A 14479-nucleotide genomic window follows, 5' to 3' on the forward strand; every position below is an offset into this window, starting at 1 on the left:
GTTTTTTTTCCCCCCCTTTGTTTCAGCACTTAAATAAACAGAAAAGTATATGATGAGAGAAAACAGATACTCTACTCTGAACAGAACTTGTAAAAACCAGTAACTTGGAAACAAAAGATAATTAAATCTCTCTTATTAGATTAAAGAATCCTGTTTGAAGTCTTTTGGGTAAAAACCCTGATTCTAACCTTTGTATCACAACATGCAGTTTCGCTAGATCCTACCCTATGTCAGCATACTTATATGGTAGGAATTAAATTCCATGATTTCTTGTTTTTTTTTTTTTTTACGGGGAAATTCACAAAGCGAAAGCTTTATCCTCCCACACTCACAAAAGTAGTCATGGTCCATATATTCTGCAGTAGTAAACAGTTATTTGTGCTCAGTCCATTGTTTGAACTCCTACCATACTGGGAAGGATGCTGCAGTTTACCCTTTGTTTCTGTACCCATCCCTTCCCCAGTCCAGCAGCCTCAAGAACCTCACCGAGATGAGAATTCATGCAAGTGCAAATCTGCCTGCACAGATCAGATTGCAGGATGAGGACCACCATGTCTGATTCTAATTAGAAGCTAGGCTTAATTTAAAGCTCTTCCTAAGCACAGAGAAAGTCATCAGTAAGGAAAAGCTGAACCCCAAGTTCTCCAAATTGTGATTCCCTGTAATTTATAACATCCATTAGTGTATCAAAAACCAATTACAGTGTCAGTTAACGTAAAAAGAACCACTCTATCACTAGAGTTATTTAAAACACTCATCTTCAAGCCTCTGGAGCCTTCTTCAGTGAAAGCTTAGGGCATGGAAGGAATGCATGGCTGGGCCCCCGCAGACCTATGCATACTATACAGGGGAGAGAAAAGGTTACTTTAAACAAAAGGCAGAATTACATCACATCTGTGCAAACATTTAAACCAGTTTGTTTCAACTACTTATCTGCTTATCCCAACTATACCTACTGACCATACTTGGCTAATTCAAGAGAACACAATGAAGCAGGACCTCATTTATTTAAGGGAAAGGAACATCTTCTGCAGGTATCTTCCCTTCCGCTGACCACATCATAACAGAAGTGCAATAATTTATAATCTTTCCAAACAAACAGCTATTAAAATTATACAATTTTAGGGGAAAAAATTCACTAGTTTAACCATAAAAATATTTCCCCAGGTAACAAACCTTAAAGCATTCAGTAACACAGTATTTCAATAATAATAATACAGAAAATCCCTTCCACTTGTTACAAAAGAAAGAACTGTTAGAAGATTCTGCTTATTGTACATTATTTAAGAGTTTTGCTGCCTTCTGAAGACCATGCTGTAATTAAGAACATAACTGTAATTTAAAATCAGTACAGAAATACTGACCTGACTTAGAAACTATATTCTTAACTTTCTGCTAATGAAGACAAAGTACAGCCCAGGGCCATGTCATCCATGTACTCAGGAACTTAAAAGACAGTTTACATCCAGAGTCATAAGAAAGCACCACTTTCCATAAAGTACTTTGTATGTCTATTGCTGAATGGCATATTAAGTAATTTTGTGAGAAGTGCTAAGACTGTAGCTTGACTTACAGAATTCAGGTTTGGGTATAACAGGGAACTTTGTGATGAAATTATACTCTGAAAAAAATACCTGCTAAATTTGGTCCAAGCATCCAAAAAACAAACAAGGGCACAGTTCTCTCGTTACTTAATGCTGCTGTTTGGCTGATCCTTAAAATAAATAAATAGGTGTATGGCAATAAGGAATAAGGGCTGCCCATGACGGGAACAAAACTGTGACAATACGTAGTCTCTTCAGAGAGATGTTTTAACTGTTGTTTTACTGTGTGAGTAACTGAACCTGTACTAATGGAGAACCCTGAAATTTATATACTATAGCCACAAGAAATGATTTCCTATTTAAAAAACATTTGTAATTAACTGCTTTTCCAATCATCAGTAGATATGTGGAAAACAATTAAAAATAAAAGAATCTTTTAAAACAATTACAAAGAGTGGACTGCAGTAGCAGCTATTCAAGCAAGATTCAAGCACAAGTTGAAATGAACTTCCAAGCTGGGAATTAGCCTTCTTTGTCGAAAATTTGTACAACTTTTTCAAAAACCTAAAAAGAGAAGGAGGAACATTAATTTTCTCACGTGCCAGTTAAACAGTTACTTCAAGTTAAACCAGTGCACAAATAATTGGGAGTACTTTTAAAAATATATAGGTTTGTCTTAGAACATTCACAGTAATTCTTTAATAGTAAAATTAGCATCGGTTCTGAGAAACTGAGACTGAAGAGCAATACTACTTCAGAATAGCAAAAGCTCATGGAAGGGAAAAAGATAAGACATTGTCAAACACAGAAAGTGTGTTTAGTCCAGCTCATGTTCAAGCAGAACTAATTGATCTCTTAAAGTTATTCACATTTTAATCAGTTCTTCAAGAGTCAAAATTAAGAGTTCCACAACCTCCCTCAGTAACACCCATCAGAAGAATGCCAAAAATACACACCCTGCCACTGTCATCCCCATGCTTTCTGGCTTTTGTACTTACTTCATCAACAGATTTAGAGGCATCCACTTTTCTGACTTTTCCCATTCTCTCATACAAATCTATTATAGGCTTAGTAGACTGCAGATATGTATGAATTCTAGGAGAAAGCACAGGGGAAAAAAGCATTACATAGTAAAACATAAACAGAAGGGAATGGAAAAGTTTTGAAGATAGTACCTCTTTTCCAGACTCTCCCGATTATCATCACTCCTACCACTGCTCTTGCCTCTTTCAAGACAGCGGCCAATACATATCTATAAAAGACATCAAAAGGATTATCACAACCAGGAACACAAGGTGCAATCTTGAAAGCAGGAGTAAAACAAATCCTGAAAAATCCAAATAGGCCTGACACACAAAATACTGCCCAGATCTGGCGGATGTAACCACAGTTCACATGGAATGTTAAGATTCTTACAGAGAAAAAGGAAGGCTTTACACTTCATCATTATTAAAATGGGGACTCTTAAGATAGGATTGAGATCAGTGGAAGTAAAAACAACATCAAACTCAGTGGTTTGACTGCGTCTCCAATTTGAGACATTTGAAGAAGAAAATCACCTGACTTTCAAGGACGTGTTCAGGCTTTCTGAAAAGCAGAATGTCAAATTAGACTACTAATACATGCCTGCACTGAAAGAAAGTCACTGTATATTCCCTCAACAATTTCATAAGGCTATACACTAAATTACTATAAGTTAAAATATTCTTACTTGACACCGCTACAACGAAGACTTCAAACTCAAAGTAAAAACTGAAGAACTAACCAGAGTTAAAACCTGCTCAATGAACATTTTGAAGTTTTGAAACTTAAAGTTAAGTAAGGAACACTGACACATGTACACTTCATGAATACATTTATCAAACTCATGCACGAGCACAATGGTTAAAAATTAGTGTTTCCTATAAAGTACACCCACAGTAAAAAACATTCAGATCACATAAGCATTGTTGTCTATTATTACATCTAGTAAAAAAGTTAGAACCCCCAAATTAATACTCCACCAAGTGAAAAAGGTCATTTAATCTTACTTAAGATTTTAAATAGAAAAAAATAACCCTTGACTTGTTCAGATTAAAAAAGAACTGTGATTAAGCAAAAAAAAAGTAACAAAATTTCTCAGGAAACTGAGGAAAAGGGTAAAAGGAAGAAAGCTTAAGGTGCTGGGATTCGCATATCAGTTTTTATGTCTCAAAGGCACTGACATGTTAAAAAGACAGCATATCATGGCACTTGTTAAATGAATATAATGTATCACTGTCAAAATGTCCTTGTAATCTAATGACTTGCTGAACAACATGTTGATTACTGGCTATCCTATAGCACAGCTCACAACTGAAAATGAAGTCAGCTCCTACCAGCACACTAGAATTAAAGCAGGCCTTGCTAGCAAGTTAATTTCAGACTAACCAGTTACTAAGAATAAACAGTGTAATGCTTTCTGAAAATTAACCAAGTCATTTTGTAATGTATTTAAAGATTTTATAGATTTTTCTTAAGAATGCAGCTGCCTGAAGAACTTCAATATAATTTATTAGCTCATGCTCCATTCCTGGCAGTGCTCAAGACCAGGTTGGACGAGGCCTTGGGTGATATGGTTTAGTGTGAGGTGTCCCTGCCCATGGCAGGGGGGCTGGAACTGGATGATCTTAAGGTCCTTTCCAACCCTAACTATTCTATGATTCTATAATTATACCAGGCGCAATGAGCTGCCATTCCAAAACCATAGTTTTTCATCTGCAAAAACAAGTTGCCAAAAAAAAAAAACAAACCTCAAAACTCACATACCAAGTTTCCCTTCTACTCTTACACTTGTCCATTCACTACCTGACAGCTTTCTTGTTCTTGAACGATTCCAACAATATAGCAAGAAAGGAAGTTACAGAATAACACACTTCATTACCTCATTGTCACAATCAAAAAAGAGAACAAAAGAAACATCCGCCTTTCCATCCATAGTCTTATTCCAGCCTTGAAGATTATCTTCATTCCTGGGAAATCCATCAATTAAGAACTTGTTCTTCTGGGAATTGGCAGCCATTGTTTGATCCATGGCCTGATAAAAGAGAATCCAATTCATGATCTCCTGCACATACAACCACTAATCTAATTATTAAATTACCCCCAGAATGTTGGCATGGTGAATTGAGCAGCATTTATTTTAGGATTATTGCAGAATTACAAAATGTATTTTTGTTTCACCTTCAATACATGATTAATTCACCTACACACCAATATTTCAAACTTAATTCACTGTTTGATAAAGCTCAATCTCGTAACACCCAACCCCAGTTTTAAAGGCAATTTTCTACAAGATACTGGAAAGTACTGTTACACAGCAAGATGCCAAAACACCCTTGATCTAAACTTAATTTTAATAGGAAAACTACAGATAAATTTAATGCCATGAGCAACAGAAGCCTTTTCTGTCTTCAAGAAGATCCTCTGGTTGTTTTCTTGGACATGTAATAAGGATAAGGCTGGAGTTATTCCTGACACAGGAATACTAGGAGGTGCTCTCCCTCCACCTGGCCATCACTTTTGATAAAACTTACAGAAACGTAGTGCCTTTAAGGCCTCCACTCTCAAGTCAAATACAACTGAGCTGACCAAGAGGTGTACAAGCTAGTTAAGGGAAATGAAAAATGCATAGTCTCACCGATTTCCCTAGAGCTACTAAAGTAATAAAGTTAAATTAAAATTACCCATTCTCACAGATCCCCAGGTATCAGAAGCCATCACCTACTGCCCTCCAACCAGTCAGAAAGAAACATGAGGAACTGCTAAGAAAAGCCCAGTACATGATGTGCACCTATGTGTCTGCCATTTCATATTACTCACACAGAGGAAACACAATTCTTCTAGAACGCAGCCACTGCTTTGTTGCTTAGTCTGCACGAGTGAATCAGTAGGAAATAGCTCTTTCCTTACCCTCTTGATTAAGCTGATTGTTATTTCAACCGGTACAATTTCCCCCTCCTTAATGTAGTTCTCAATGAGTTCTCCATACTGTGAGCCTGGCCTTTTTCGTTCATCTCGAAGGAGGTCACCAGCAGAAAGGTGCGTGTAGCCGTATTTCTGAAACGTGCAAAACAAACAGGCATAGACTCCTTTGAATGAGTGCACGTGCAAAGTTAACATCAGTTGTCAGTGTCAGCCACATTTATCTTTGCATTACAACAGAAAAAAAAACACAGGGAATAGCATTCTACTGGTGACAGATCTACTCCATCCTTAAAGCGTAACCTGACAATACAGCATCCTCTGCATTCACAACAAGCACAGCATTAGAGAGATTCTTGGGTAAAATGCTCAGTGGGGCTTTGGTCAGGCATTTGTGGACTGTTTTCAAAGGTAATTTTGTCATGTTTGGAAATGAGACCCTGAAATGTTACATTGTGCAATTAAACATTTAACAATAACCAAATTAGATATAAGCTATACCCCATCCAAACAGTTTAACTACTTAAAAAAGGTGGTTATCAGTGACTGGGTCAAGCCTTGATTTACGAAGTGAAAAAGTTGAGATGGTGCTTTTACTTGCTACGTTTATGCAATAGGTTTATAATTTTATCTAACTGCCTACTTAAAGAAAATACATGAGGCAATTCCAGGTCCTTTAGAGCTGAAGGAATGTTTCAAGCACAGTAATGGTCAGAAATCCTGTGGTAAATAACCACACTGGTGCCACCCTATGTCACAGCAGGTACAGTAAAGAGAAAGAGCAGAGAAATCAGGTCCAAATCCATTTGGTACCAGTATGCAGGAAAACAGCAAACATCATTAATCTTTTATTTCACCTCAAACTACATCTAGAGAAATGTTGCTAATACAAAATACCAATGAAAAGCATTTATTGCACTTGAATTTCTCAGGCATTTATCATTATAAATAGGCATCTTGTGAGAAATAAATTGCTATAAAGGAAATTTCAGAGCACAAATCAATCATTTTCTCAGCTCATTTAACACCACTAGAAAACTAACCAAGTATACCATGCTTCTTGAACCAAATTTAGTCCATAAGAACGAGCAATAAAGACATCTTCTTGGTGACTACCTAAGCCAGCTATACGTCCAAACCAGAGTGCATCTAGACATACTCATCCTAAAGTTTTAACACAAAACAAAGGGAGCTGCAAAAAGCTTCAGGGTTATCAGCCTGGCTGCAGCAACATCCAAAGCAAATTTCAAAAAGGTGCCTGAGCAGCATAGCAATGTGACTACACACTTTTTAAGGCTGCGAACTTGGGATTTAAAAACTTGGCTACTGGGCTAAGTACAACAGAAATATTACACAACCCACTAAGTGATGTTAAAAACATTTCAGTTGCTTTCCAATTTCACCCACAAAAGCGTGGAAAAGTCAGTTCTGCCACAGTCATAATTTCAGAAGGGATATAATTACCTAAATCCCCAAAACTCTACACAGCTGGCAAAAAAAAAGAGGAAGCAAGATTTTGCTCTAAATAACTGTGAAGAAAAAGCTCCACAGACATCCTCTGTAAGCTCACTGTACTCCTGCTTTAAAGTACATTGCATTTGGATATGCCTATTTAATTGCAAATCTAAATATTAACTATCAACTACAGAAGCCATAAACCAGAATAAATCTTCCTTATAAGCAAAAAAACCTTACTCTGCTGAACACTAAATTAACATGTAGTCCTTGCTAAAGTTAAGGGAGGATGGTATTTTTAACATCAAGTTTCTACAAAGGAGAAAACAGGAGGAAAATATAATCCCTTCGGTTTTAGAGGATTACCAAACCATTTAACTTTCCTTGGCATTTCCCTTTCATGCATGAAAACAAAATTGAGTTAGACAAGTTTTGGAATTCTCTGTCTTCTACAACATCAACCTCAAATAGTTCTCAACGGCTGAACAGGAAAGTAAAAGATAGAAGTGTTTTAAAGTGCTGTTGTATAAATAGACTTGTTTTAGATAATAGTAAATTGTATTCTTGAGTAACTTTCAGACTGGATTAACCAGGCAGTAAGAAAAACAAACCTCTCCTTCAGGGGCAAAACATCTATTTGTTAACTGTACTGAGTCAAGAGCCAAAGAAAACATGTCGGTTTAAACAATGCAAACAAGCACAGAGAAAGGCTTGGCTGCTGCTCCACACACAGAAGGCTTCAGAGATGTGTTGCTTTCACTACTCTTGCCAGTTTTAACCAGTGCATACAGGACACAAAGTTTTCTTTCATCTTAGGTGAGATAAACCCTCAGTAAGCATCCTAAATTGGAGAAAATCATCACATTCCCCAAGAGCTTGCTAAAGAGACTGTGATACAACTGCACAAAAACCAAGGCAAAACACTCTTGCCTCTTGCCAAGGTTTGCATTGTGCCAGCATGACTTCCCAGCAGTGCCAGGAACATCTTGATGCAATCCCCAGAACATGACTTGTTGCAACTGTTGCCTAATTCTTCTCCTCAGCAATCAGAAAGGGTGCAGGACTGCGCTGCCAAACAATGAAAAAGCAGTTTCTCCAGGTCTTGAAGGAAGCATATATGGCAGATTCATAATGTCCGACTGAAAGGAAGACTTGAAATAGAAACTAGGTTAAATAAGATTTCTAAATACTTGAATGCCAAGCACCTAAAAATCTGGATTTTTAGATTACAGAGAAGAAAAAAGAAAATACAGAATTAACTGTTATAAAACTTGTTTCAGAGATAATGTTTTCTGCTATGTTAGTGGACTGGCATGCTGTTCTATAAGAAAAAGATTAAATCAGTAAGTAACTATGAATGAAGAAAATAAAAATAAGATGTCTTCAGCACCACCGTAGACATCTTTCTTTTTCGCTTTCAAAAAGAAGAAAACCCCACAGTGATGCGGGACAGGCAAGCTCAAGTTCCCATCAATCCCACCGTGGAGGTGTCACTCATAACAGCACTTTGTAGTGCTGTGTAAGCAGAGCAAAATATTGCTTACTTGCTTGTCTCGCAGTGGCCTGATAAATTAGTGCCATTCAGGACACACTGGGACATGGCAAACTGTGTGATCCACATCTCCAAATTACAATCAGAGACTGCAGCCTTCCCGGAATGCCCTTTGCTCCCCTGTTCTAGAGCCACTTGTAGCTTTCTTCTGTCAGCCAGGATTTGCAACTTCCACTCTGCAGACAGAACATTCTTTGTTTTCAGTAAATACAACAAACGGATGAATACAACTGAAAACACATGAGTCATATCTGTGTCACACTTGAATAAGGCAGAATCTGCCCTAGCAATCTTCTCAAGGCAGTAAAATCAGTGGTGTGCAGCAGCTGCTATGAGGACTCCTTACACAGCCAGCTTTTGAGGGGCAGAAGGTTTATTTCTGATTCAGCCCTGTGTGGTCCAGCAACACATCTCTCCACTAAACACACAGCTTGAGACTTCCTTAAGTGAGCAGAAGCCAAGAAACAGCAAGAGAAACACAAATTACTGCTTTGACCTTGACTCCTATCTTGGCTTATCACTGTTACTCTCAAACTGAAAGTTACAGGGCTTAAGATATAAACAAATCAAACTTTTACTGCCCTAGTTCTGACCTGTCATATCTTGGGCAACCTTAATAAACAACCAAAATCTGCTACATACATCATTCAAAAACTGGTTAAAATAAAAATAGAACCATGTAAAGCTTGCAGGCTTTTCTTCTTTTTTTTTTCAACCTAAAAAGCTTTTGTCTGTCCTATAGCAATTAGCCCACAAAATTAAAACTCTGAGATATAAACTATAATGGAGAAATAGACCTTTTGTCTACTTATTCCAATTAAAAAAAAAAAGAAAAAAAGATATTTTATTAGTTTGAAATATGTTCTTGCCTCTGGGGGAGGAAAACCAAACAAAAAGCCACATTAACAAAGCAAAACACACAAAGAAGATCCCACTGACTGCACCCCCAGGGAAGAGGGGGCAAACAGAGCACCCCAGTGCTCCAGGAACACTGAGCTCAATAAAAGGCACCCAGTATGCTTGGGAAAGTCCAAAATTCAATGCCCAGTGTTCTGCAAAATGGAAGCATACAGGGCTAAAACTTCAGGGGGCAGATTTAAATGATCACTCACCATGTTTTTAAAGAAGCTCCAACGTTCAGAAAGACAAACATATTCCAAAAAACAACTATGGGAACTTAAGGCCAAGTAGAATACTAATACTTGGCACTCCTGAAAGATTTCAGAAGTTGAGTTTAAAGAAAACAATTTTTAAACCATTTTTATTTCAGAAGGCAGCTGAAGCTGCTTCTCTCAGTGGACTCCCAGAAGACAACACATGACAGCAAAATGTAAATCCACTGCTACTTTCAGCAGTGTTTCTGATACAATGAGTTCTTCTTTGCATTGTTTTCTTTACCCTAGGAAATCTCCTTATCATATACCCCAAAGCAACTTAACAGCTTATTCCATTTGGATTTTAACTTATGCTCTTATAAAAGGAGAAGGCTCAGCGTCCCACCTTGTGGAATTAATTTGAGATTTAACCACAAACATACAGGATAGGGCTGTGGTAGAGGTGAATTAGTAGAGGTGAGTTATATTTTAGGTGCACAGAGAAGGATGTCTTGCATATCCGAAGTACTGACAGATCCCAAGAACCTTGCCAAAACAAACCAACCAACAAACTAGATGTGTAACTTGCATCTTGCTTGGAATAAAGACAACTTATTTAGTTATTATTCTTCCCACCAACCAAAGAGTTTTGCGTTTCAGGCAATGGTTGTAAGGATTTTAAATCTAAGTACATGAAAGCATATTGTGTGCAGATTTGAAGAATGCATTTTTCTCCTTGACTTTACCATAACATATTATAAGCAAAGCTCAGAAGTCAGCAATAAAGCACACTCATTTTGTCCTACACACACATAATAATCTCACATTCACAGAAGATACAATGTGGAAAGCATGAAGGTTATTGCAAGAACCTGCTCCAATATTCTGCCTCACTCAACAGCTACACAACAGTCCCAGATGATAGCAAGCTCCACCTAACAGAGCTGTGGAAGGTTTCCGGAGTTAATCTGCAGAGCTAGAAGGGAAAGGATAAAAACTTAGGAGTGAATTCTGCTTCATCCCATCCTATATAGGAGGAACTGGCCCAGAGCAGCAGTTCTGCTGCATTTGCATTTCAGTGATAATTCTGTGAGTTTGTAGAATGTACATGAGTCTTTCCCCTGTATCAGAGAAACCCAGCCTAGTTCAGCTGTCTCCTCCAACCTTATCTGCAAAGATAAAGTAACCTAATCGCTTACCTGCTGTTCCCTTTCATACACTGTGTCAATACCCATTTCCGCTGGTTATTGCATTTTCTTCCCTCAAATAATTTCTCCATTTTGGTCCAAATTTGACATGAATACATGCCTTCTCTGGAATCAGGGACTCCAGCACACACATAATGAGTATAAGTAAGTTATATAGCTATATAAGTAGCACTTAAATACGTATTTCACCTACAACATGTGATAGCCATCTCCCTTTACTGGGAATGTAAAGCACAGTCAGCAAAACAATTACAACACTTCTTTGAGGAATCATTCCCAGGCAGCATATAATACCTCCTCTACTGTACAAAACACAACTACCCTTGGTTTGTTAATCAAATAATTTAATGCTAAAATCATACAAGATCTCACCTCAGCAAAGTGAGACTTCTCTCACATGTGATGTGCTCTGTCCCAAATCTCTAGTATGAATAGCAACTGAGAAGTATTTATAGCTCATACTGACTTTCTGTTCAGGACAAACTTCAGATTTACAGCAAGATACTGGGTCAGATTCATTCCAAATGTAAACTAATATTATTCAGACCATTTACAACAAGGATGAATGAGGCTTATTATTAGCCAGCTACAGCCCCTTTCCTCTGTGGAAAGCTGCCAACAGGGTTTAAAATCCAAACAAAAATACACCTTCAACCCAAATGCAGCAATGACTGCATATATGCTATTCGACTGCCTGCATCAGGGCTCTCTGGGGGGCTGTTGGGAGCCAGGCCAAGGATGCGTGCTTAAAAAAGGTGCTGCTCTGCAGTACCTCTGCTGCATTTCATCCCATTTCCCTGTTCCTGTCCCCCTTTTCTAAAGTTTTCCAGCAGGCTTCAGTCCAACTCTCTCTTCAACTACCTCAGACCTTCTCTCCCTCAAAGTTTTGTCAGAGGTTCCTGTATAAGTGTCCAAGTGAGCAGAAAGGCCATTCACTGCAGTCAGCAGGTCCAACTGCTTTCTGCTGTCAGCCCACTGACTTCAATAAACTTCTACCCACACAGTGAACAGGATTAGCAGAATTAAAGCAAATTTACATTTATTAGTATTTGGACTTCCCTTTCTAGGCTTAGAAAAGAAAATAAACACAGTACTAGCAAAGTTAGCATTCTTTTTCATTTTTAGCTGCAAATACAATTTCAGTAGCAATGACTCATTTGAACTCCTCCTAATAAAGTGGTCTTTATCCAATTATATTAGTCTATCAAGCCAAAGGCATTTATACTTCTACACACAGGCCAGCGGCCACACAAGGTACACTTCAGCCCTAAGGCTGTATTAACGGTTTGGTGAAAGCCATTAATGACAGCCTACAAGATTCCCCTACAGTTTAAGCTCATTTGTTTGCTATGTGCCAGGGGCAGAAGCTGACCTTACCAAAAAGGCTTTATGAGTACTATGAACCTTTCATTCCTCAATCTAATTTAATGAATAAGCCAGTTTGAATGAGAGTCTATAATCTGAGGTTAAAATCCTTCAGGACCAAAGTCATAACAGCATTTCTCAGTCTGGACCAAATCTGCATATCCAATACCAAGGGCTGGGATATAATGGCAGCGTGGATAAACTGTAACAGCACTGCCAGGGCACCACCAAAATAGAGAACACACATTAACATGCCTGCACCAGGAGCTCTAAGGTTCCCCCCCCAAGTAGTTAGCTTCAGGAACATGGGCACTGCTACAGTTCTTAGTCTTTTCTTTCAGTCCAGGTATGGATAAACTTCAATTCTACATGGCCTTCAACAAGAAAAATATATACAGCTGCTCAGAAAGGGAAGGAAAAAAACAAGAAAGACAAGCTGTTTCAAATCCAACAGGCACACATGTTTGGAAGCATTCAGCCTTAACTACTTCCGTAATTATCCACCTCAATACAGTGCAATTATCCCTGTGTTTTGTGGCTTTTAAAAGGACTGTACTACACCACATAGCAGCCACCGTTCTCTCTTAGATAGTTGTTCTGTCTCAAAGGGGTGTAAAAATGTATTTGGAAAGCTGAAAATGTGAAAAATATAGCAGTGTCTTCACAAGCTATACCGTAAGGGTTAGGCTTTTTGAAAGAGATAACAAGATTAACCATCTGTGGGTCAGAACATCCTCTGCTCTCTACCATATGCTACCATAGAACAAAATTTTAGTTCTATTTGTAACATTTTACTTTCACATCTCACAGAGATGGCGTCAGGTCAGAAAGCCAACACCCTGCAACGTCTACTGTATGTTTATGAGACAGGCTTCTGAAGACACGGACCTTGATCCTGCACATTTGAAGTCAACGTATTCCCAAGTACTGTAAGCCACCTCCACTCCCAGGCCACAAAACAAGCAGCCTAAGGCATGTGGGTGGCAGCCCCGCAGTCACCTACGTGGCCACGCAGATGTGTACAGAGCCACCCAGTTGGGCTGGGCTGCATGACAGGCTGGACAACGTGTCACCACCCAGGAAAGCAGGAACTTCTTGAAGGCTGCAGTCCTGATCCTCCACCAAGGCCCAACGCATGACCGGTGCTCCCAACCAAAACACTGCCGCTAACCCTAAGCGGGTGTTCTACTGCCCAGGGGGGATGCCAGAAAAGGTAGACCCACCGGTGGAGTGGGATCCCTGGAGCTGAGGGAAGGCAGAAGAAGAAAAAAGGCCGACAGGGGTTGAAAGGGAATGGAGCCGATGGAGAGGCAGCTGCCTCCGCTGCTTCACCAGTTAAAGGGGGGATGCGGATCATGCATGCGCCCTCCAAGAGGCGGATCAGGGTTAGACAAGAGCCCAGGCCGCAAGGGTGATGCGGGGCTCGCCGCCGGACACGCTCCCCCCAGCGATCACCCCAAGGAGAAGCGCGGACCCCCACGGGGGCCTACAACCCCCAGCGTGCCCAGCGGCCGCGGCCGCACAACCTCCCGCCGCCGGAGCCCCGCGGCACGCTGGGACACGTAGTCTCCTCTCCCCCCACATCCCTAACCCCGGTGCGCTGCTGCCCTCACCTCCACGATGCGAGCGCACTGCGTCCCCTTGCCCGCCCCGGGCCCGCCGAGGACGAAGACGACGACGGGCTTCATGAGGAGAAGGAGGCGGCGGCGGAGCAGCAACAGGACAGCGGCGGCGGGGCGGCGGCCGGGCGGCGGCCGTGGAGGGGGCGGCAAGCGGCGAGCACCGTGGCCAGGACTGAGACCGGCAGAAGGACCGAGCCAGAGCCGCCGCAGCGCACCCGCTGCTGAGCTGTCCCCGCCGATGGGAAAGTGCTTCCGGGTCCCCGGCGGGGTGGGGCGGGGCCGGCACGTGCGCATGGGGCCCGCGGCGGCGGCCGTTCTTCCGTCCGGGGCGCACCGAGGCTGCCCCGTGAGGGAGCTGCCGCATCCCGGACCGGTCACCGGGCCCCGACGGGAGCCACAGACGTGTGCCCGGGTGCAGGCCCCGACTAAACCACGGGCGCTGTTGGGCAGCTAGCGGCCCGGGACACCGTCTGGGACTGGCTAAAGCCGGAGCGACGCTCCCGCCGGGGCGGGCACCGGGTCGGTTGTACCGGTTTGCTTTGGAACCTCTGTCAATCTGCAAGCCCGATCCGGCGGCGGCGGCCCGCGCTGCCATGGCAACCGCTCTGCGCCTGCGCGCTCTCCGCCCTCCCGCTGACCGTTTTTTAGACCGCCGGCGTTTTTAAATCCCCCCCTTGCTCGCGCGCTGGCGGTTGTT

The 14479-nt window shown here is 41.0% G+C and overlaps 1 protein-coding gene across 1 annotated transcript; it reads right to left on the bottom strand.

Annotated features, from left to right (window-relative positions):
- Positions 1-1895: 1895 nt before the first annotated feature.
- Positions 1896-13982, bottom strand: CMPK1 (cytidine/uridine monophosphate kinase 1). Its single transcript, XM_057401810.1, has 6 exons — positions 13774-13982; positions 5475-5621; positions 4447-4599; positions 2720-2796; positions 2543-2639; positions 1896-2108 (listed from the first exon to the last, which is right to left on the bottom strand). The coding sequence occupies exons 1-6, from the start codon at positions 13846-13848 to the stop codon at positions 2067-2069; spliced, it is 591 nt and encodes a 196-aa protein (XP_057257793.1). The 5' UTR covers positions 13849-13982; the 3' UTR covers positions 1896-2066.
- Positions 13983-14479: the final 497 nt, after the last annotated feature.

Source organism: Pezoporus wallicus, unplaced genomic scaffold (genome assembly GCF_028554395.1).
Source record: "Pezoporus wallicus isolate ANWC-B61680 ecotype Strahan unplaced genomic scaffold, APGP_CSIRO_Pwel_v1 contig_1035, whole genome shotgun sequence".
Lineage (NCBI taxonomy): Eukaryota > Metazoa > Chordata > Aves > Psittaciformes > Psittacidae > Pezoporus > Pezoporus wallicus.

Bases quoted from the DNA above. Each gene is read 5' to 3' on its own strand.
- CMPK1 (XM_057401810.1), bottom strand. From the start codon at position 13,848: ATGAAGCCCGTCGTCGTCTTCGTCCTCGGCGGGCCCGGGGCGGGCAAG. The intron at 2,640-2,719 runs GTACTATCTTCA...GCTTTCTCCTAG, and splicing joins CGGGAGAGTCTGGAAAAGAG to AATTCATACATATCTGCAGT. The intron at 2,109-2,542 runs GTAAGTACAAAA...TTCTCTTTTTAG, and splicing joins CCTCTAAATCTGTTGATGAA to GTTTTTGAAAAAGTTGTACA.